This window comes from Dipodomys ordii, unplaced genomic scaffold (assembly GCF_000151885.1).
Source record: "Dipodomys ordii isolate 6190 unplaced genomic scaffold, Dord_2.0 Scaffold35, whole genome shotgun sequence".
Taxonomy (NCBI): domain Eukaryota; kingdom Metazoa; phylum Chordata; class Mammalia; order Rodentia; family Heteromyidae; genus Dipodomys; species Dipodomys ordii.
In genome coordinates, this window is record NW_012267251.1 from 10,508,560 (window position 1) to 10,532,281 (window position 23,722).

Here is a 23,722-nt window from a genome sequence, read left to right on the forward strand (position 1 = left end):
ACTGCCCATGCGTGGTCATGACTATGTGCTGTGGGGTGGATTAAATGCCTGTGGGCTCACAGATCAGCTTCTGCAGAGTTTGTCCCTGTGTGGAATAGGTGTGACACGGAACTGGGACCTCTTCCACATCATAGCAGGGTTTCCAGCCCTGCGTAGACTCCTGTCCTCAAGGTGCCCTTGAACTTGTGTTGCCTTCACTGTGTGGTGATTCATTCCTGGGGTGGCCGGGGGAGGGAGGTGGAAGCTGCTGCTTCTGCTGCAGAAGCTGCTGCTGCCTAGGTCCTGAGACCTGGCTTCTGCAAGCACTATAGGTAGAGATGTAACCAATTAACCATATAATGGATTAACCCTTCATTTGCCACTGTTGTGTGTGTGTGCACAAGCGCATGTGTGTGCTGGGGAGACAGGACACCTACAAGAAGAGAAAATGTGGGATAAACGGCTCCTCCTCTTCCTTCACCTCCTCCTGGTGCTTCTCCTCTTCTTCCTTCTCCTCCTCCTCCTCCTCCTTCTCCCTGCTCAATTGCTCCATCCACAAACATTTATTGTCCACTTGCTAGGTGTCAGGAGCCTCAATACTTCAGCCTGTCTTTCTTTTCTCCCCAAAAAGATTAAACAGAAGCAAACTCCCAGGGGATACCAGAGAAAAGCTGGGTGTCCCTAGGCTAGGGGCCTCCTGAGTCCAGCCAGGCTCCGGCTAACCCAGCAATCACCCTTGGAAAGCAACAGTACCCAGGGCTGGATCTCCACCACTCTGTCCTCTGCCAGCACCGATTAAACCTGGATGAATGCTTCTGTTCTCACTCTGGCATCTCCCAGGGCTCCTGGAAGCTCTGCCTTCCTCCACCTCTGACTTGTCCAGCTGAGTCTAAGACTCATTAAAGCCCACAGACAGGCTCGCTTTACGTTTTTATTTAGGGAGAGAGAGTGTATCCGTTTTGTGTTAAGGTTAGAAATTTCTTGCTTTCATCTATCACATCCATTCTATAGAGCTGTACAGAGAACTCTGTAACAGAGGTAAAGCTCAAGCAAGGTAGGGTCCACCCAGACTGGCATGACCCTTCCCACAGGGGGACAGCCATTCTGACAGTATCTCCTTGGGAGCTACCTGCCCTTTAAACTGACGTGGATTTCATAGATTGCCGCTCACCCACCCCTGGCTGCTCCAGCCTCATTGAATTATAGATCACATCGTCCATCTTGGATGCCACGTTCCTCGCCCCTCACCCAGCATCTCACATGCAATTAACACCCTCCTCCCCCGCCCATTTCTAAAGTCATTAGTGAGGAGACAGAGTGGTCTTGGCCCCAGAGTGATTTCCTGTCATCTCTGCTCATTAATTCTCTCCATGTCTTTGCTAAGCCATTAATAACTCTCTCCCCATGTGTGACTGTTTATCTGGGGCTTTGTGGCCTCATCCCAGCTCCTTGTCTTCAGGGTCCCAGAGAGCAGCTTGTCTGTCCTGTGGCCCCCGAATACCTGCCTTCTCCATTTTCCAAGTCTCTGTCTGGAGAAGATACCAGAGCGGCCCCTCCCCCCCCATAGGGATCCAATTCAGGGAGCTGATTTCATACTTCTTAGCCCCTTACACCCAATCCCAGGGAAGGGAGGGTTCCTGGACTCAGAGAATCGAGGTTCCTCCTAGCACACCCTTTCAGAACCCAAAGCTAGTCCCACACTTGTGCTGGTGGGGCCCAGGAGCCCAAGTTTCCTAACACCTCTCATTGCTTCCCATGCCCTGGGGGTGGGCTGGGCTAGGAAGGTCCAGGGAGGGTCCGATGGCTTTTCTCTCTAGCCCTATAGCTTTGGTCTACGTGCGCCAGCCCTCTGGGCAGGAGGCTCACGAGAGCTTTTCTGTCCTGTTGCAGCCCGAGGAGTTGCAGAGAGAACGCCCAGCTTCATGTATCCTCAGGGCACATCCAGCAGTCAGATGGTACTTCGTGGCATGGATCTCCTGCTGGAGTGCATCGCTTCTGGCGTGTACGTACACTTTGCATCCTGCATTAGCCTCTCCAGGAGGCTGGGGTGGGAGTGTGTCCATGCTATGCGCTTGCCACATTTGGAGGCACACCAGTATAAAAAAAGAGGAAAAAAAGGAAGAAAAAATGTGCAGTAGTACATGCCTATAATCCCAGTTTCTCAGAGATGATTGGAAAGATCACAGTTTAAGGCCAGCCTGGGGTAAAAAGTTAGCAAGACCCCCATCTCAACAAATAAATCAAGATTACTGGTGCGTATCTGTGATCCCAGTTACATAGGAGGCTGTAGTTAGTATTCCAGTCTGAGTACTCTTTACCTGACTTATGTAACTGTAACCCTTCTGCATATTACATTTATAATAACCAAAAAAAATTTTTTAAGTCCCAGTCTGCCAGCCTGGGTAAAAACATGACCTTATCTGAAAAAAAGTTAACTAAAGCAAAGAGGTCTAGGGACTTGGCCCAGTGACAGAGCAGTTGCCTAGCCAGCAGAAAGGTCTGAGTTCAGTTCTACTACTGCCAAAAAAGAAGGAAGAAGGAAGAAGGAGAAGAATAAAGAGGAAACAACTTCCCTTAGGGAGCAGAACTCTGCAGATCATATCTGTCCTCGTCTGTTCCAGACATACCTGCTTTGAAAAACTAGAAAAAGAAGCAGCTGTACTCTGTAGGTGCCTGAGGGTCACAGGGGGTCTCAGCTTGGTCCCTCGGGCACTCTGTGACTAAGCACCTCTTCTGAATGGGAACAGCGGGCTCTGAGAGGCCAGGCACCCTCTCGGGCCCATGTACATTTCTAGATACTCAGTGCTTGGTGGTCTAGAAGATACAGGTCACCACTTGTGGTAAGTCCTCTGTTTCCTGTTCGGTCCCTCTTCTAGCCCAACTCCAGACATCGCATGGTACAAAAAGGGTGGGGACCTCCCATCTGACAAGGCCAAGTTCGAGAACTTTAACAAGGCCCTTCGAATCACCAATGTCTCGGAGGAAGACTCTGGGGAGTACTTCTGCCTGGCCTCCAACAAGATGGGCAGCATCCGGCACACGATCTCGGTGAGAGTAAAGGGTACGTTGTGTGTATTTCTCATGATTATTTTGCTAACCTTCAACACCTAAATGCCATGATCTCCCCTTCCCTCTGAGGGGGGGGGGCTGGGCAGCACAGTAAGTAGGGGAATTTTTGATGGTTAGGGGCAGCAGTGACCTGCCACAGGTGGTGTCATTCCCTGGGATGGGAGACTGTTGAGGAAAGGAGCCACACCTTGACCATCACAAACTCTCTCAGGTGCCGGGCTCCCTCAGTGGGGGAGTATCCTCTTGTGGCCCATTCGGATCATTCCCGAGCCTTTTCTTTCTTTCATTTCGCATTTCCGTTCGTGATGTGTTGTCTTGGCCTGTGCTGTCTGTGTATGTGTGCATGGCACGATGCTTCTTGCTAAGGATGGGGAATCATCTTGACCAAAATGATTTCTTGACTCACTTCCCTTCCCCCCTTGAGCAGAGACAGCCCACCTGAGCTGTTGCAGGCAGGAGAGCACCTGCTTTCATGGGTCCCAGCGTGTGTGATGGGCTGCCTGAGTCACTTCTCAGTGGGACAGTGAACTCTGAGGCCTGAACACAAGAACTTTCTCAACTCCCTGTTGGTTGAACTTGTGACTCTGATTTCAGCACCATGCACAAACAAGGAGCTCTTAATCTTAAGGAGAGGAGATCGAGATCTTTGAGATAGGTGGGAAAATCCACATATCTGTACAGTCACACAATTGTCAAAACATTTGAAAGAGGTGGTCAGCGAAGTACTTGGCTTCCACTGAAGTTCAGTGTCTAAAAGAGCCCATTTACAGTCTTTTTAAATAATCTCCTCTTGCAGCAACAGAAATCCAAAGAGACCAGCCTAGTGAAATAAATGGAACTTGTCGGTACATATCATAAATGCTATGACCTATAATAGCACCAGCCATAGCTGAGTGTGGTGGCATTTGCCTGTAATCCAAGCTACTCAGGAGATGGAAATAGGAGGATTAAGGTTCAAGGTCAGACCTGGAAAAAGTTAATAAAACCCTCTCTCAAAAACAAGCTAGAGCTGGTGTCTCTGCCTATAATTCTAGCTACTCCAAAGGCTCAGATCTGAGGATCATGGTTTGAAGTCAAGGAGACTCTCATCTCCAATTAACCACCAAAAAAGCTAAAGTGGAGCTGTGTCTCAAGTAGTAGAGCACTACCTTGGAACTAAGAACTAAGGGCCAACACCTGGGCTCTGAGTTCAAGCCTCAAGACTGGTACATACATATAGGAAAAGCTAGGTATGGTAGTGCGTGCCTGTGATAATATTTTCTTAGGAGGCAGATGGCAGAGGATCACGGTTCAAAGCTTGCCCTGACAAAGTTAGCATAAGATCTTACGTATCCAAAAAATAAACTAAATGCCAAAAGGACTGGGGGCATTGCTCAAGTAGTAGAGTATTTGTTCAGCAGTTGCAAAATCACAAGTTTAAGCCCTAACACTGCAAAAAAAATATTAACAATAATAAGCAAATGCACCCTTCACTTAGGCATTGCCTGAGGAATCTGACATAGTAGATCTAAAGTGAGCACCAGCACTCATGTTTTAAAAGCCTTTCAGGGAACAGTGGCTCACACCTGTAATATACTACTCAAGAGGAAGAGAGCAAAGATCTCTGGTTTGAAGCTAACTTGGGCAGGAAAGATTGTGAAACCCTTATTTCCAATGAACCACCAAAAAGCTGGAAGTGGACCTGTGGCTCAAGTGATAGAACATTAGCCTTGAGCAAAAAACTCAGGAACAATGCCCAGGTCCTGAGATCAAACCCCAGGACCAGCACAGTAAAAGGCCTTCAGGCAGGGCACCAGTGGCTCACATGTTTAATCCTAGCTACTCTGGAGGCTGAGATCTGAGGATTGCAGTTTGAAGTCTAGCCCAAGCAGGAAAGCCCATGAGACTCTTCAATAAACTACTTTAAAAAGTGGTACTGTGCAGGAAGTCACTTTCCTTCAATAAATGTCTAGGGAAAAAAGTGGTACTGTGGTTTAAGTGGTAGACTGTTAGCCTTGAGCAAAATAGAAGCTCGGGGACAATGCCCAGGCATTGAGTTCAAGCCCCTGGCAAAAATTTAAAAACAAAACAAAAAAACATAAAGAACCCTTCAGGGACGGCATTTTTGTTTACCATCTACTAACTGCCCAGGTGTAGGCTCTGACTCACTGTCAGTGCACCTGCAAGGCCAAGTAAGCTACATCCACACTGGACCAAGTCACTACCATGAAGCTAAGCCCTGGTGCTCACCTAGGGTGAAGGCCTGGGGCTGGGACTTGGGCTCCTGCCTTCCTACAGGAGCCTGTCTGGTGCCTCACGCTGTATAACTCACCTGCCTGTGCTGCCTTTTCTTCCAGCTGCTCCCTACTGGCTGGACGAACCCAAGAACTTGATCCTGGCTCCTGGAGAGGATGGGAGACTGGTGTGTCGAGCCAATGGGAACCCTAAGCCCACTGTCCAGTGGATGGTGAACGGGGAGCCTTTGCAATGTGAGTAGCGAATTACTGTGCCACCAGGCTCTGCCTTGTCCTGTGAGAGGCTCCAGATCCCCACCCCTAGAAACATTAAATGTGACAGGAAAGAGCCGCCGCTTCCAGCAGCCCATTCCATCCCTTCAGACATCTCCAGAGACAGGTGTCTACCTTACCTTTGCACAAGATACAACTGGAAGTCAGGAGGCTTGGAGCTCTGTGCTTCTGTCACTTGTCCAGGATGTTTCTGCTCCCTTGGGATTTTCTTAAATCTTTGCTTTCTGCACAGAGTCAAGTTTAAAATCTGGTCACTACAGCTACATCTCTGAAGTTTGGGCTCTTAAGTGACAGCTAGGGCTTAGAAGGCCTTCCATTGTCATTGCCAAATAAGGCAGGGGTGTGTGGCAATGTGGCAAGATTATTGTTGAAACCAGGCGCGATGGCTCAAGCCTGTAACCCTAGCTACTCAGGAGGCTGAGATCTGAGGATCACCATTCAGAGTCAGCCTAGGCAAGAAAGTCTGTGAGATTCTTTATCTCCAGTAAACCACTAGAAAACAGAAAGTGGAGCTGTGGCTCAAGTGGTAGAGCACTAGCCTTGAGCTGAAAAGCTGAGGGACAGCACCCAGGCCAGGGTTCAAGCCCCACTACCTACAAAAAAATAACGAGAGATTATGGTTGGACATGAGAAATAACTTCCCCAGAGGGACACAGGTAATAGGTGCAGTTAATGTGTAGGCACAGACTTCAGGAAATTTTGGTCCTGTTCAAATGGATTGAATAGAGGACTCCTAAGGCCCTAAAGTTGGTGGTCTTGGTCAAGTTTTTTGTTTTTGTTTTTTTTTTTTTGGTCTGGTCGTGGGGCCTGAACTCTGGGCCTGGGCTCTGTCCCTCAGCTCTTCAGCTCAAGGCTAGTGCTCTACCCAGCTTTTTTTTTCTGCTTATGTGGTGCTGAGGAATCGAACCCAGGGCCTCATGCATGCAAGGCAAGCGCTCTACCACTGAGCCACCTTCCCAGCCCTTGGTCAAGTTTTTGGGGTTTTTTTTTTGTTGTTGTTGCCAGTCATAGAGCTTGAACTCTGGGCTTGGGCGCTGTCCCTGCGCTCTTCAGCTCAAGGCGAGCACTCTACCGCTTGAGCCACAGCACCACTTCCGGTTTTTTAGTGGTTTATTGGAGATAAGAGTCTCAAGGACTTTCCTGCCCAGGCTGGCTTTGAACCATGATCCTCAGATCTCAGCCTCCTGAATAGCTAGGGTTACAGTCATGAGCCACCAGCGCCTGAGTTGGTCAAGTTTTTAAATCCCATTCTGTTCAGTTGTATTGCTTGTTTGAATGTCCAGCCATAGCCAAGAACCTGTGGCTCACACCTGTAATCCTAGCAACTCAGAAGGCTGAGACCTGAAGATCACAGTTGGAAGCTAGCCCAGATTTTTTAAGTCTGTGAGATAATTATCTCTAATTAGCCAGTCAAAAACTGCAAGTGGAGGTATGGCTCAATGATAAGAGCACCAGCCTTGAACGAAAAAGCCAACCAAGAGGATGAGGCCCTGAATTTAAACCCCAGTACCAACATGTGTGCACATGCGCATCCAATCATTACTTTCTCTGAGGAACTAGAGGAAATATATAAACAGTAATATCAACCAAATGAGGGGGAAATGGTGATGGAGAAGTCCAATGACAGCTTCAAGTCAGCATCTTATAGAAGCAAGTAGAGGGATGAGAAGACAGATGGTGGGGGGGCGGGGGAGGGGGGGGAAGGTACACATGCACCTTCTTAGATGTTCATTGTGGGTCGGGAACTGTATTGGGCACTGTACCTTGTCAGCTCTTCCATCTCAAACACAGCAGGAGAGGACACAAGCTCCAATGGATAGTATTGTTCGAAATACTTCCCCCCCACACCCTGGTTTCTATGAAGCAGGGAAGCTAAAGTTGCCGAGACAGCAGCCGCCTGCACCTGCCAGTATCTGCCAGTACGGAGCCTCTGGTTACACAGTGACTCTTACTACTATGCCATTCCAGAGAGGTGGACCCAGCCTGCCTATTGCCATTGTCTGTTCTTCTGATTCTGGGGGTCAATGGCGCTTCCAGCCCTGTTCTAGATGCAGCCTGGGGCTGGCAGCAAAGCTCTGGCCCTAGGAAGGTCACCTTTTACCATCTCCAGGGAGCATCGAGAGGAAGCGACTGGCAGAAAAGTTAACTTTTGAAACCTTTCCGGAAGGAGGTGTTCAAGTTGCTGGCACTGCCTCCCTCTGTGCATTTTTGCTGAGTGGGCATGATAAGAATTCTGACTGCGTTTTCATTTACCTGCTGCTGACCACCCAGGTCTGGGCTCTGACTCATGGTCAGTGGTCTGGTGCCCTCAGGACCAGACTCCTGCTTTCCCCTTCACCCACTCTTCTTGGAGGCCTGAGGATCCTGACTGAGCTCATGACTTCTCTGCCAGTCACAATGTATGCTTTAGCCCAGAAATCCCCAGTGGGTAAAGATGAGGAAAGTGGGCATTCTTTATGCTTCTAAAGAAAAAAAAACAATTTCTATATTTTATAGCTCATTATCATTCTCATATTATCCCTCCAAGTGAGGGAGAGGTGGGAGTGATGTTACAGATGAAAGAAGTCAGGTCCAGAAAGATAACTGATTTGCCCTGGGTGGCCAACGGATGTGAGGACGGAACCAAGACTCCCCAGATATACCCCATCCTCTGCTCTCTGTACCCCAAATCCAGCAGTTCTGGAGAGCTGTGAGTGGAAATGACCTCTCTGTGTGAGGCGATACCTGGGGATTTGGGGAGCAGGACGAGGCGGCAGCTGGCGTTGGCTTGCGGGGTGAATGCTGCATGTGTGGAGAAGGCTCTGCTCTGGCCATGGTGTATTGCATTATCCTCAAGGCACGCTCAGGGTCACGTCTGTAATGATGCTGATAACAGTCAGTACTGCAGGGCCTTCTGCCAGTCACATGGACAAAGACTCAGGTTACCTTCACCAAACCTCCATGAGAGGGAGGTTATTCTGTCCTATGTAGCTCAGGAAACAAGTGAGGTTAGATTCTTGTTTCCAGAGCTGGTGTCCTCAAGCTCAGCTGCCCACTTGTTATTTGGGTTGAGCAGGGACTCAGACTTCCCCCAGGAAGACCAAGGTCACGTGACTCAGAACTGCTGGGTCCAGAAGCCAGGCCTCTGGTCCTCACCCAGCACCCAGGGCATATTTCAGAGTCCAGCCAGCACCCATCACTCTGCCCAGTTCTCATGAGGAGCATCTCCTTCTTTCTTATACATAGCGGCACCACCCAACCCAAACCGCGAGGTGGCCGGCGACACCATCATCTTCCGGGATACACAGATCAGCAGCAGGGCCGTGTACCAGTGCAACACCTCCAATGAGCACGGCTACCTGCTGGCCAACGCCTTCGTCAGTGTGCTGGGTGAGTGCACCCTCACCATGTCCCCTCTGCTCATCCACGGCAAGCCTCCCAGGGGTGTGCTCTTTCTCTTCTGGCATTCAGCTACACCAGGCAGGGTAAGAGAGTGGCAGGAGAGGGAGATGGAATGTAGAGACTGAAGGTTTGTGGGAAGGGTGGAGATCTAGAGCTGCACAGAGCCAGAGGAGCAGAGTTAATTCCAGAAGAGACTTCTAAGTCTCAGTCCCTCCTCCCCTCAGATATCCTCTCTTGAGTATGTCCAGCTTGACTCTGCAGGTGTTCCTTGGGTCTTGGACAGGAGATAGTTCTGAGTACAAGGGAGAAGGTGTGGGCTACCAGATGCCTATGAGCTGGGCGGGCAGTCTCAGAACTTGTTGAATCGTTTGGGGGGAAAGCCTTGCAGAAGGAAGGCAGGTACATGGGAGGTATCCAGTGCTTGGAAAGCAGCTGTCAGGAAAAGAGGGAAGAATCGGACTCCACGCCTGAAGTCAGGTCTCTGGGAATTTCAGATGTGCCACCTCGGATGCTGTCACCCCGGAACCAGCTCATTAGGGTGATTCTTTATAACCGGACTCGTCTGGACTGCCCATTCTTCGGATCCCCCATCCCCACACTCCGATGGTAAGTCCCAGGAGACCAGGTCCCCGTCATCAGGGGTCGTCTGTCTCAGCTTTCTGGTTCCCACATGGTCCATAAGAGTCATCTAGCAACACGTTGGTGTAACGTTTCCAGTCTGATCTTTTGATGGAACCCTTTTATTTTACAAATGAGAAAATCCAGACTTAGAGAAGGTCTGAGAGTTTTTAGGGCCCCCTAGTGGTGGGAGGCCTAGCCTGGGGCTCCTTCCAATGCTCTTCTCCCCCAGTGTGTGTCTCATCTTGGTGGGTTACTGCCCTCTCCTTTGGGTGGTCCTTTCTCAGTCTGCTGTGTTCTGCTGCTCTGTTGTGAGGTTTAAGAATGGGCAAGGAAGCAACCTGGATGGTGGCAACTACCACGTCTATGAGAATGGCAGTCTGGAAATTAAGATGATCCGCAAAGAGGACCAGGGCATCTATACCTGTGTCGCCACCAACATCCTGGGCAAAGCTGAAAACCAGGTCCGCCTGGAGGTCAAAGGTAAGGGAGCCATGCTCACAATTATCTCAGTCAAGAGGACCCCCATCCATGCCCCCACACACACACCTGATGTTGGATGCATATCCCCCTGGGCTACCAGCTGAACCAGGCCAGGGAACACCAAGGCAGCATCTTAACCAGCCTGGTCCAAAGAGTGTAAGGATGGGAACCTTCTGTCCACCAGCTCCCCAACACCAAATCAGAGCCACGCTGTGTACTCCCAAGCAATAAGGAGAGAGTTTGGAGGAGGCGAGTAATTTGCCCACAGGGGATCATCCCTCTATTCTTACACCTGCATCCTATGTCTGCTGCTTTTCTTGGCTGGCCCAAGGCCTCAGGAATGTCACGCTGTGTTGCCATGAGAGGATGGTGGGCAGAGAACAAATAATGAGCTCTTCTGTACTTTCCACAGACCCCACGAGGATCTTCCGGATGCCTGAGGACCAGGTTGCCAAAAGGGGGACCACGGTGCAGCTGGAATGCCGGGTGAAACATGACCCCTCCCTGAAGCTCACGGTCTCCTGGCTGAAGGACGATGAGCCTCTCTATATTGGAAACAGGTCTCTGTTCTCTCTTCATACTCCAGGTGCTGGTTTGAAGGGTGTTTACTCTTGTGCTTAGTGCCCTGCATGTTAACCACAGAGCTACTGAGGAGGAGCGATGGCCTTAACAAACTCCCTGTTCCCAGAGGCTAATCTCCATCCTCTTCTTCTCCTGGCTGCTCTATTCTTCACCTCCTTTCTCTCCCCCTTTTCCTTCTTTCCTACTCCTTCTTGCTTTTCTTTTGTCCCCTCCCTGCTCTTTACCTTCCTCTTCTACTGCCTCCCAGGCCGCCATCCTTGCAACCTTGCTGGTAATGCTTCTGTTCTCCAGTAGAGGGCGGGGTTGCCTAGCCACCACACCCACTGCAGAGCCTACTGGTTCCCCACCCTCGATGCTCCTGGATGCTTTCACTAGAGCCCCCCCCATGCCTCTATCCCCCCAGTTCTGAGGTCACTGGGGTAGGGATAGGACTCAGGTGCTGCTGGTGTTTGCGAGTCCCCTGGGTTTCCTAATGTGCAGCCAGAGTTGAGAACTGCTGACCCCAGCCTCCCTCATCTACTGTCTAGAGTGCAGGTGGTGCTGGGGTGGTGCTAGCCATTTCCTGTGATGTTTCCTGGCTTTCTGCCGGCTGCACCCTCATTAGTGCTGACAGCTTTACAGTCCTGGACTGCTGTAGGACGTCTTCTCCCTCTGGGGGAGACAGTTCAGAGGATCCCAGGAGCTGATCTCGCAAGGGCACAGGGAGAGACACGTGTGGGCTAAGGATAGACAAGGCAATGTAGGAAAGAGGACAATACTCGTCAGGAGTCTTAACAGTGCCCTAAATTGGGAGAAATGCACAGCACCAGAAAGTCCAAGGGATGGGTACAGGGTAAAGTTTGAGTGCCACTTGAGCTCTGCTCACTTGGCCTTCCTCTGAATTAGGTTCAGCAAGTGTTCCTGGTAACCATGGAGAGGCCTTACCCCTTATCTGGCTTCTCCATCCTGTAGACCCTGCACCCTGACCCTACTGCTTCTCTCTGCCTTCTCATCTACCCACCAAGGGGAGAAAGCAGTGCCCCACCCTGCCCTCCTGTCAACCCATGCTCTGCCTTGCAGGATGAAGAAGGAAGATGACTCCCTGACCATCTTTGGCGTGGCAGAGCGGGACCAGGGAAGTTACACATGTGTTGCTAGCACTGAGCTAGACCAAGACCTGGCCAAGGCCCACCTGACTGTGCTAGGTAACTGCCTTCACCCAGACTGGCACCAGCACCCTTCTTGTCCCCACTCCCTAGCAGTCAGAGTGGTCATGGGCCCTGGGTAGTTCCTAGGGCGATGCTAGCAGTCAGTACTTATGGGTGCAGGGGTCTCCACCTCTAGATCTCAGGGTTAGGAGCTGCCACTCTTGGAACAAGGACAGTTTACAGTTTCCTAACTGGGGACCACTGATTCCCCCACCAAATCCCAGCTGAACTGAAAGGGAAGGGAGAAAGTGGAGGGGGGCTTCTGGGCTTGGCCCTCTTGACCTCCCTTCTAGCCAACTCCATATATCACTGTCAACTAAAACAACCTAGCCGTAAAGCTGGGCCCCTGGTTTGTATTTGTGCTTACCTTTCCATGCTGCGCCTGGTTTGGATAGCATTTCGGTGTTCTGTACAGGAGCAAGGTGGTGGTGTCCCTTCTTGTCCTCTGTCCAGGCTGGGCAGTAAATGCTAAGCCATCCAGATCTGAGGGAAAGGTGTCTCTCCCTCCAGAAAGCAGACCCCTTGCTGTCCCACATCACCCCTGTCCTCTGCATAAGTGTTGGCATATTTTTGCCCCTCAGGGTACACTTGCTAGTTGTGATAGACACAGACACTTTAGTATTACTGGGATTGGAGGAGGGAAATAGGCTCCGGCCATGGCTGTGGAGGGATCACAGATGGCCTCTGGGAAGGTGGGAGGCTGGCCTAGAAGGGAGGGTGCAGCCATGCCTGGAGCACTCCAGCCACCGATTCCCATGCTTCCAGAAGACCTTTAACACCTCTAACCTGCTAATCTGGATAACCCGTCTTACCTTTGCAGCTGATCAGGCCACTCCAACTAACCGTCTGGCTGCTCTGCCCAAAGGTAATTCCTACTAATAAGGGGCCCTGGCCAGTGCCCTCTCTGGGCACTCAGGGTTGGACTCTCACAGAAGCAGATGCTTTAGGAAAGACCTGCATTCTGCGGGCTCCTGGCAGTCCCCCATCTGCCCCGCCACACGTGACCCCTCGGTGCCCTCATCCACTTGTCCTCTGAGCGGTACCACAGTCCTGCTCTGGGATGTTCCCACAAGCTAAACCTAGAAGTCTTTGGCTTCCAAGTTTCACCCTTCTCTTACCTCTACCACATTCAGTTTCCCTTAGGGTGACCTGGTCTCCCCCACCTCGGCCTCAAAAGTATCACAAAAGCCTGCTCCCCTCAGACCATCTGCAGGCCCATCACTTCGCAAAACGCCTGTATCTGCTACTGGATATCCATTACAATCTGTGTGCATGTACGTGTGTGTGCAAATGAAGGCTGTCATGACTCAGACTCTAAGCCCTTCCAGTAACCAGCCAAGATATGGAAATAGCTGGTTCAGGGAGCCAAGACGGGAACAAAATGTTGTCCCACCCCCGCTCCCAACACTAGTAGGTGCTGATAGCTCTCTCCCCAGGCCAGGATGGCACTTAGGAAAATAACCTCAGAGAGATCAGAGCCCCTGATCTGATCAGTGTGCTGCCCTCACTCCTGAGTGGAGGCCTGCCGGCCCCTCAGCCATCTCTGAAACTCATATACTAAGTATCCTTCACCTCCCTGGCCTGGGATTCTTTGTGTCCACCCCATTTTCCTGACCCTAGTGTCCTCTCAACACTGCACTCCCCTCCTGGGCTCTGGTCCCCTCTGAGTTCCAGACACAGCAGAGAATAAGTGTCATGAGGCAGTGAGATAAAGTCCTACACACTCTCAGCTTGTCTAAATGTGAGTGATGGTCTTGTAGAAAAAAACAGCCTTTTCCAGATGTGCGTCCTGCAGAAACAGGATGGGTGGGGTCCGGTTTTCTGCATGTCCAATGCAATCCTCTTTATTTCCTGGCCCCACATTCTTTGATATTCTTAGAGGTAGGACAGAATTTGGGATCTCTTCTTTGTTCTTTCTTGGCCCTGGCGGCGGGAGGATCTGTGCTAGCCTGGAATTGGGCTCTCCTGGTCATGGAGACCTGCTTGGGGCTGTGGCCACCACAAGGAGAGACTGGCTCTAACTCACAAGTCCTGTGTGGCACCTTCTCCCTCTGTTGTCAGGACGGCCAGACCGACCCCGGGACCTGGAGCTCACCGACTTGGCTGAGAGGAGTGTGAGGCTGACCTGGATCCCAGGGGATGATAACAACAGCCCCATCACAGGTCAGCTCACGGCCCTGGGCGTCAAAGCCAGAAGACACGGCTGGTGATGGTGTGGGATCCAGGGCCTTTCCTGGCATCTGCTCCCCATCGGCCCTACTTGATGTGTGCACAGAAGCCTTGGCTCCCTTCTGTGTGCTGGGAAGAGTGTTCCGTGTGCCACTCTCCCCAGGGAGAATGGAAGGATGAACTGAAGCCAAGAAGGTTGCTATCCCAGGTTCAGCTCTGCCCTTGCCCTTGCAGACTACGTCGTCCAATTTGAAGAGGACCAGTTCCAGCCGGGTGTCTGGCATGACCATTCCAAGTTCCCAGGCAGTGTGAACTCAGCCGTCCTCCAGCTATCCCCATACGTCAACTATCAGTTCCGGGTCATTGCTGTCAACGAGGTGGGAAGCAGTCACCCCAGCCTCCCATCTGAGCGCTACCGCACCAGTGGAGCACGTGAGTCCTTGAGCTCACCTACAAAAGCCTGGAACCAGGAGCCCGAGTTCAAATGAGCTCACCCAATTCCTAGCCACAAACAGTTAGCTCACTTCTCCAAAGCTTGGTTTCCTCATCTATGAAATAGCAACAACACCCGTATCTCAGGGATGTTAGGAGGCCTCTGTCAGGTGCTTGCATGACAGCTGGTAGGTTGTAAGCACACAGCAGATACTGTCAGGTATGGTGCTTGAACTCAGGGCCTGGGTGCTGACCCCAAGCTCTTTTTGCTCTACCACTTTGAGGCACAGCTCCACTCTGATTTTTTGGTGGTTAATTGGACATCAGAGTCTCATGGACTTTCCTGCCCAGGATGGCTTTGAACCACGATCCTCAGATCTCAGCCTCCTGAGTAGCTAGGATTATAGGTGTGAGAGACCAGCGCCCAGCATTAACTTCATTTTTATTATTAATGGTTGCTTAGTTACCTCTTTAAAGGGGGAGAGCTATGGTTAAGATGTACAGCAGAATTATATAATCTGATATTATTTCAGGTTCCTTTTCTTAACTTACTTGGGTAGTATTTAAATAATTATACCAGCTCATAGAGGATGGAAATACTCCCCCAAAACCTTAAATGCCAGAGATAAACCCTACATGGTATGAAACATATTTAGTGGATGATCCCTGAAGGAGAAAATCTGCCTTGATTGGCTTATTGGCCACGTATAGTGTGGAAGGCCTTGTGATAAATGCTGTCTGGCAAGGGATTAAAATTTAAAAGAAATTAGCTCTGCATTGGGGGGATTTTCTTTTCATTAGAGAGGCATATCACACACACAGGAGATTCTGGTATATACAGAAGCTGAGAAAAGCCAGAGCATAGAAGGGCCCAATTAGGTGGGAGGAAGGGTTGCTTACCAGGTCCTGGACTTGAGCTTTGTGTGTGTTTGGATTCCAGCCCCTGAGTCCAATCCTGGTGATGTGAAGGGAGAAGGTACCAGAAAGAACAACATGGAGATCACGTGGACGGTAGGAGTCAGCCATTAATGGGCCTGCTCGCCTGGCAGCGGACACCAGGGAGCCTCTCTCTCTTCCCCTGCACTGTGTGCTTCTGACCATCAAGCTGATTTTGGTGGTCATTTTTCTTAGAATGAAGGTCATCTGTGTGTTGAACATCCTTGAACCAATCAGGAGCAGGGTTTCAGAGCGGAGACAGGAAAAAATAGTGACCCCAGCTTAGCAAAATCAGAAAGAATGCTGACAAAATAAAAAGGACTTCCTTTGAAGAAGTGACTCCGGTTAAACTCCAGGAATGATCTAGATGGAACTCTAGCACAAGCTTTGGTGTGTGCTGGGGAACTCATCCCAGGAGCATCTGGGGTGTGTTCAACGGAGGCCCTTCCTTTAGTTAAAGATTATAAGCTCCTCCCAGGTCAGGTTTGGTTCACTGGCCATATTTTCCTAATCCCAACTGGCATATGTGGTCCCCAGCTCCTTCTAAGTCTAAGGCATGCAGAAATGGTTACTGAACTCAGCATTTCTGAGCTGCCACCATAAAGAGTGAATGCAGAGGACACGATGATTTGCACCGTGTGGTTATCCCTATTGCTCCAAGGATGGTCTCCACTAGCCCGCCAAACAGAGCCACAGGCAGCCACTCTGCCCTGCAGGCTCCAGGTACCCGATTCCTGACCAGGTCCTTAGAGAATAAAGAGACACATGCCACCTAGAGCTCTGATCTGTTGGAAAGAACAAGATTTGGGGAAACGGAAGTCAGTTCCGAAAGCTTGAGTTCATCAGTAGGAGGCAAGCTGTGGTTAGACCTAACCGCCAGCCCTTTTGGACTCTGGAGAAGACAGAATTGTCTGTCTTGTTTCCCCCATGCTCCTCTAGCAAAGGGCTCTGTTGACAGTTGCCTGCCATTTCCTGAGCACTGAGAAACATGTACTGGCTCTCAGAGTCAGGTGACTGCGTCTCAGGTTAAGCTTCTGTCGGGAAATCCACATACTGCAGAGTTGCCCAGACTCAGGGCTCTTGGATACATGATGGAGGGGATGGACTCTTCCTATGCTGCAAGGCCAGTATTAGGAAACCCAGGCAGGGTGCTTGGCACAGGGTGGGCTATGGTGGCGCCTCATCTATACCCTCTCCACCCTGCCTGTCTGCCTATCTGTGTGTCTCTGCCTACCCAGCCCATGAATGCCACCTCCGCCTTTGGCCCCAACCTACGCTACATCGTCAAGTGGCGGCGGAGGGAGACTCGAGACACGTGGAACAATGTCACTGTGTGGGGCTCCCGCTACGTGGTGGGGCAGACACCTGTCTACGTGCCCTATGAGATCCGGGTCCAGGCGGAAAACGACTTTGGGAAGGGCCCGGAGCCTGACACTGTCATCGGGTACTCGGGAGAAGATTGTGAGTACCTGTCCACTCTCCCCTCCCCAGCAGCACCTTCACCACCAGACTACTGTCACAGGCCAGAAACTTGGAGGTGGTCTGTGGTGGTGGTGGGATTGAGGGGGGGGGGTGCCACTGGCTCCTAGGAAGGCCAGCTACCTTGTAGAGTAAACTAGAGCACACCGCACTTGGTAGCACACCTGGAAATGCTATCACTTGAACCAGTTAGGAGCACCACACGTCACCGCTTGACTCAGTATACCCACTTCACAGATGCAAAATCCAAGGCCCTATAGAGACAGCTCTTGCAGGATTGTAAAGCTTGAAACAAAGGCCAGGTCTCTGGAACCCCATCCAGATTGCTTTCATGCCAAACCATACCAGCACCAAGAAAGACTTCAGGACCACCATGCCAAAGATCAATAGTCAGATGGTCCAAGAAGCGAGGCCCAGGCTAGGCTCCTCCGCAAGCAAGGAAAGAGGTGATTAAGAGACCAGAGTGTTCCAGGCCAGGCCAGCCACTCCCAGGACTGCTTTCCACCTCCTTGAGCATAGAAAGAAAAGTTCTTTGGAGGCTGGCACTGGGCAAGTCAAGATTTCCAACATAGCTGCAGAAGTGTGTGCCTGGCGGCCCAGAGGGTGGCGACCTCTGTGCCCGGCACATCAGCCCCACAGGCTCTTGAGCAGCACAGAGGATCAGTGGAGGTCCTCCCCACCCCCCAGGTGCCCTTTTGTGTCCGTGTTGATCCAAGACCGGATGGTGAGTGGATGGGGTGAGCAGAAGGGAGGGAGGAGAGAGAGCCTTGAGGAGGAGTAGGCTCAGGGGAGGTGTTGGATGCAAAACAAGGCTGTGGTCCCTTAACAGTGAGGTGGGAAGAAGTGAGTGTTGGGCCCTGGAGGTGGTTGTGAGTGGGACCTCGCCGGATGGAGGAAGGTCAGGACAGAGCCTCTGGCTGGGACGTCCTGGACCCCACCCACAATTCCTACTATATCTGGTTCCCTGTGCTCTGCTGTATTGGCGGGAATGGGCAGCTTGGCTTCTGCAGCACAGTAGAGATGTAAGGAGAGGACAAGGGTCATCCAGAGGGCAGGGTTGCCCTTCCCTTCCCGGGGAGCACAGGGACTCCCTTTCTAGATGAAGTTAGGCATTTCCCATCTGTGGGCAGTGCTTCCCACTGGCAGAAAGCATGTGCATTCAAAAGGAACTGCCCATAATGTGCAGACTGTGTTAGAGGACAGACAGCAAGGTACCTGAGCCTCCTCAAGGGCTAGCAACACCAGGGGGCCTCTCTGAGCCTTGAGGTGCAGGGCACAGCTGAGCCCTTTGCAGACTTGCCTCGGGGCCTTGGCCTTGGGCACAAGAGTGAATGCCATCAGCCTGTAGCCCAGCAGATGAAGTTAGCACCCTTCCTTGCCCCCTCCCTGGGTGCTCATGTTGGTGTTCCCTATTGGCACCAACCACTGAAGGCTTGAGAACAAGGATACTTGACAGACAGAACAGGCTTGTGGGCCACAGGGAAGTAGAGATGAGAGCTGATGAGCCCCCTAGATGTGCGGGCAGAGCCCCTCTCACCTGAACTGCCATCTTCTCATCCCCTACTCCTCCAAGGATGGTTTTGTAGAGGAGACACAGTCCCTGCCCTCCTTGGGTACCTGGTATCCATGAAGGGAGCGTACAGGCTGACAGAGGACAAGTCAGAGGGGACCTTCAAGTGTAAGGGCCAGCCTTGCCTGTATAACCTGCTCTCTGTCCCAACGTATTACAGATCCCAGGGCTGCGCCCACCGAAGTTAAAATCCGAGTCATGAACAGCACAGCCATCAGCCTTCAGTGGAACCGGGTCTACTCCGACACGGTCCAGGGCCAACTCAGAGAGTACCGAGTGAGGAAGCCGCCTCCCACCCCTAACTACCCAGCTTGCTAACCGGGGCCCAGGGGCAGCAGATGCCAGTATAGGGGGCTTGGAAGGGGTCATAGGAACATTCGTTGGATCCAAAGTTGATTCAAGATGATATCTAAGATGAACTGTTCAAAAACACACCCCAAATATGTATGTGTATATACAGCCATAGCTCCTTTAACCAGGGGTGTGTGGCCTAAGAAATGAGTCGCCAGGCAATTTTACCATTGTTTGAACATCATAGCGTCCTCACACAGACTTAGTGCACAGAATCACTTGGCATGGCCTCCTTGTGTAATCAAGAGATGTGGAAGGGGCTGGGTATGGTGGCACACACCTCTAATCCCAGCTACTTGGGAGGCAGAAGGAGTAGGATTATGGTCCAACCACTGGCCAGGGGCAGGAGTCCTGGCTCAAGTGGAAGGCAAGGCCCTGAGTTGAAGTCCAGCATCACCAAAAGAAGGAAAAAAAGAGAAACAAGCAGAAAGCACAGGTTGTGTGAGGCCATTGAGCAGTACACCATGGCATTGTACAATGTCTAAAAAGTACAACATAATGACAGTGAGGACAGCATAGTGAACACATGAACCAGAAATGCTGTTTCTTATCGCCAGGTGTTATGCAGGTGCATGATTGCACTTCTGTACATTTACACGGCTGGCCATGCTGTAGGGGTGTGTTTACCACAAGCCTGTCTGTAGGGTGGGGAGGCAGCCATGACATCACTAGGTCCTAGGCTCCTGTCCTCAATGTGGCCCTGCAAGAGCACATCCCCAGCCCAGATGAGCCTTGCAGATGTGTAGAAGGGCTCAGCCTGTGTGGTGGGTTGAGTTGATCTCGCACGCACATGTGTGTGTCCTACGTGTGAGGGTGGACATCCATGGATCTTCCTGTGCGGTGTTAAGGCACTATGCCTGTTTCCCAAGTGGCTCTTGGACACCGCCTGCCCCCTCCCTGCCTGGTTTTGGAGAGCCACACTACCAAGCCAAGCCACCAAATGGGTGCAAGCACCCTCCCTGTCATCACAGCCAACTCCTCGGCACGCGGATTGCCAGGGCCTGGGCTTCTAGTACTATCTGATAGGAGCAGTTTCTGCCCAGGCATCTGTCCTCAGAGGCTGAGTAGAGATGGAGAAGGGAGAGAAAGCCTTGAGTTCACGAGACTCTCCCTCAAGTCAGCCCCATTACAACGTCAGCTGGGAGGTGAGAGCAGCTGTAACGGGAGGTTCCCGCTGCTTCTGTGACCTCAGAGGGCACCAAGAGTTGGCTCATAAAGTCGCCTAGTGGTCCACACCTATAATCCAGCCCTCCCAACAGAGGCTGAGGCAGGAGGATATTGAGTTTAAGGCCAGTATGGACTACATAGTGATTTTGAAGCCAGCCTGGGCTACAGAATAAGCCCCTGTCTCTATTAACAAATAAATTTGGCTGATGGACATTTGGGGACAGAGAGCGGGGTCAGCCTCTTGTTGGCAAGTAGGGAAGAGCTGGGTGCCGAGCACACTCCTCCCATGGGCTCCTCCCTGGCTGTTCACTTGTGCCCTTAGTCTACACGCCTGGAGATTTTTCTGGCTAAAAGCGCCCCTTAAGCCTGGACTCTTTTCCTATGGACAGCCTGGTGGCACTGCTGCCATGGGCTGACCTGGAGCTTCTTACCCACCACTAATCCAACCCTCGCTGCACCCTGTGACATGACTACACTCCATGGCCCTCCTGTTCCACCCCAGCCCTGCCTCCACACAGCTCTGCCCCCACCCCACTGACCTGGACAGCCTTCCCCATGTGCCTGCTCCTCTCTACAAGTCTCCAGTAATATGAAAAGAAACCAATTGACTTCAGAGGATTCGATCGACCCTTTCTCACATTGAGACTTGTAACCTGCTGCTTGTCAACACCTGCCCACCTCCTTTAAACCATACTAATCCAGCTCAAGGTGATATGGTCTCGGAGCACAGAGCGCAGCTCTCCCTGCAGGAACCCCTGGCTCCTATTTGGGGATCTGGCACAGACTCCCCGAGTCCTGTTCCCCAGCTTGGACCTCGGTCTCACGGTGGGCCAGCTCAGATGGAAATGTGGCCAATCACCCATTTCCAAAGAGGAGACGTGGCTCAGAAAGCCAGTGAAACAACAGCCAACTCCTTGTTCCACATAAATTCCTATGCACTAGTGGCTCTTGGATGGAAGCGTTGCTTCCTTGCTTCTCCAGCCCCAGGTGGGACTGAGGAGGTCATCTGAGACTTAGAGCCTGCAAGCAAAGGAAGACCCATTACTACTTCCACCACTAACCACTAACCCTGCCTGCCGTCCCGCACTCACCTGCCTGCCTCTGTCCCGAAGGCCTACTACTGGAGAGAAAGCAGCTTGCTGAAGAACCTGTGGGTATCTCAGAAGAGACAGCAAGCCAGCTTCTCCAGTGACCGCAACCGAGGCGTGGTGTCCCGCCTCTTTCCCTATAGTAACTACAAGCTGGAGATGGTTGTGGTCAATGGGAGAGGTGATGGGCCTCGCAGCGAAACCAAGGAGTTCACCACTCCGGAAGGAGGTAGGTCTGACCTGCAGCTCTTTGGGGTGGACGGGATGAGGGTAGCAATGCACCAGAAGGCCTGGAGCGGCTCCAGCGATGCTCAGCATGGATGGCACAAGCTGACATCTGCATGGCCTCAAGACATTGACGCAAGAGCCAGGCACCGGTGGCTCACACCTATAATCCTAGCTACTCAGGAGGCTGAGATCTGAGGATCGCCATTCAAAGCCAGCCCAGGCAGGAAAGTCTATGAGATGCTTATCTCCAGTAAACCACCAGAAAAGCAGTGGCGCAATGGCTCAAGTGGTAGAGCGCTTGCCTTGAGCTGCAGAGCTGAGGGACAGCACCCAGGCCCAGAGTTCAAGCCCCACAACCAACAACAACAACAACAAAAGAAGTTGACAGACTTCTGCAGACAGCCTGCAGGCAGAACAGCTCCACCGTCCCACCAAGCAGCCATCGCCAAGGCAACCTGCCCAGATGGGAGGTTTGTATGAGAGACCAAGGGCAGCCTATGAATCAAGCTGCCTGGAAGACTTGTTGGCCCATGGCCTTCATCAGCCTCTCCGCAGCCTCAGGACGCACTGGTGAAGGGGCACCCTGTGCACGTGGCATCTGCAGAGGCGTTGCAGGTGCCCCCTCTCCCTCCTGCACACCGTGGCTTTCTCAATGCTGAATCCAGACATCTGTGAAGAACCTGCTCCATGTTCTCCAGGCGTCCTTTTATCCACTTCACATTGGCCTTGCCTTCTGTTTCTCTTTCTTTCTCCTTAACTCCTATTTCCTCATTCTTCTCTCCTTTGTTTTTCTCTTATTTTCTTTCTTTCTTCCCTTAATGTTTTAATTGAAAACATGATATTATAAAGGTAATGTGCAGAGGGGCTATAGTTAAACTTGTCAGGTAAAGAGTACATTTCTTTTTGCAAAGTGTCACCCTCTTATGTTTTCTTTATGCCCATCTTTGTTTCCCCTTAGCTGGTTTTCCTTGACTTTCACCCCTGAAAGTGTCCTTGGCTCAGAAGCCTGGGCCTGTTCCGGGACCCAGTGGCAAGACCTTATCTGGGAATTGGGCTATAACCAACTCATGATTGGTTCTCTTCCCAGGACTGGCTCTGGAAATGGCTCTGCCTGGTTTGCAGGGTTATCTGTAAGATTGTAGTCCTAACGTGTGCCAAGTACAGGGCAGAGTTTGGGCTGTGCCCACTGCCCTCATGTTTCTGGTTGAGCAGCTGTCTGGCATGGGGGTTGCCCAAGACCAATGTCTTCATGCTTGTGCATTGTTTCTTGTGTTCTCCTCATCCTCCCTGCCTCCCTCCTCCCCTGCTCTCTCCTCCTTCCCCAAGTACCCAGTGCCCCCAGGCGTTTCCGAGTCCGGCAGCCCAACCTGGAGACAATCAACCTGGAGTGGGACCACCCGGAGCACCCCAATGGGATCCTGACAGGCTACATCCTCAAATACGTGGCCTGTACGTCCTGCCTTCACACTCACTGAGTAATCTGGTGGGGGGAGAGGGGAATCAGATCCCATTCTGATGGTCCCCGCTTTTCCTGTGAGGGTTGGGAACGTCTGGTCCCCTGGGCTTATAAAATGGAGAAGTCATTTGGTACGTGACAAGACAGACACATGTGTTTCATCAGCTGCCTGAGCCCCATCTGCCTGTATGAATAATTTTTGTATGGCCAATGAATGCTTCCAATATCCAAATAGCCCAAGGCAGAAAAGACATTCCTCACCCTCTAAAGAATTGAGAGAAAGTCTGAGGGTGCAGAGGGCTTTGTGGAAGAATGGAGAGGGCAAAAAAGGTCTCTCAGAGGGTGACAGAAGGCAGGCGAGGAAAATCGCTGCGCTCCCTATAGAGCCCCGTCTTGGGTGACAGCTGGGACAAAAGAGAATTCTGGTTTAATGACTCTAGGGGATGTCATAACTCCGGCATCTACATGTCCTCATCCAATGGCATTTCCATCTGAGGAGCAGACACTGCATTCTCAGGCATCCACAGACACCTTAAGAAGGTGACATTCGATATAAAATGGCTGTGCCTGGAGCAGCCAAGAAATGTAGAGTGACTCAGATCAGGGGCATGTATCCAGAGAGCATCGCCACTCAGGGACTGGAACCATTACACCTGAAAATCTTTAAGCCTTCCAGTGTGGGCCATGCTGTACCTCATTGGGAAACTCAGGGCTCCAGATCTTGTTAATGATGTCACTAGCATATACACTCTTCTAGAAAGGCTCTGGACCAGTGTCTCACAAAGGAGGCAGTTATCATCAGAGAAGAACTCAAGAGCATCATCCCTGCTGAAGTGTTCAGGAATCTTAAACTAAATCTATCAAAATCAGCTATATGCAGTAAGCTAGAGATACTGGGTGGGGTAAAGAACTGACCTAGGGATATAATCCAAGAGCAGGAAGGGATTTTTGCCCAGTGTTCTGCCTTTAACCCATCCCTTGGACAGCACCAGCCAGGGGCCACTGGTTTCCTTTATAGAGATCGGGAGAGAGGGGTCCTT

General features: G+C 51.4%; 1 protein-coding gene across 2 annotated transcripts in view; it reads left to right on the forward strand.

Moving 5' to 3' along the window:
* Positions 1–23,722, forward strand: part of Nfasc (neurofascin) — an 80,072-nt gene that overhangs the window by 33,530 nt on the left and 22,820 nt on the right. Inside the window, exons 8-22 of one of the 2 annotated variants that reach the window (XM_013017332.1) lie at positions 1,870–1,981; positions 2,856–3,040; positions 5,385–5,516; positions 8,781–8,924; positions 9,431–9,542; positions 9,871–10,037; positions 10,450–10,597; positions 11,679–11,803; positions 13,868–13,969; positions 14,210–14,407; positions 15,348–15,418; positions 16,582–16,804; positions 18,553–18,668; positions 21,023–21,227; positions 22,553–22,675. In XM_013017332.1, coding sequence (XP_012872786.1) covers positions 1,870–1,981; positions 2,856–3,040; positions 5,385–5,516; positions 8,781–8,924; positions 9,431–9,542; positions 9,871–10,037; positions 10,450–10,597; positions 11,679–11,803; positions 13,868–13,969; positions 14,210–14,407; positions 15,348–15,418; positions 16,582–16,804; positions 18,553–18,668; positions 21,023–21,227; positions 22,553–22,675 — 2,163 coding nt within the window. Of the gene's footprint in view, positions 1–1,869; positions 1,982–2,855; positions 3,041–5,384; positions 5,517–8,780; positions 8,925–9,430; positions 9,543–9,870; positions 10,038–10,449; positions 10,598–11,678; positions 11,804–12,626; positions 12,672–13,867; positions 13,970–14,209; positions 14,408–15,347; positions 15,419–16,581; positions 16,805–18,552; positions 18,669–21,022; positions 21,228–22,552; positions 22,676–23,722 lie in introns of both variants that reach the window. The other variant, XM_013017331.1, reaches the window with a different exon arrangement.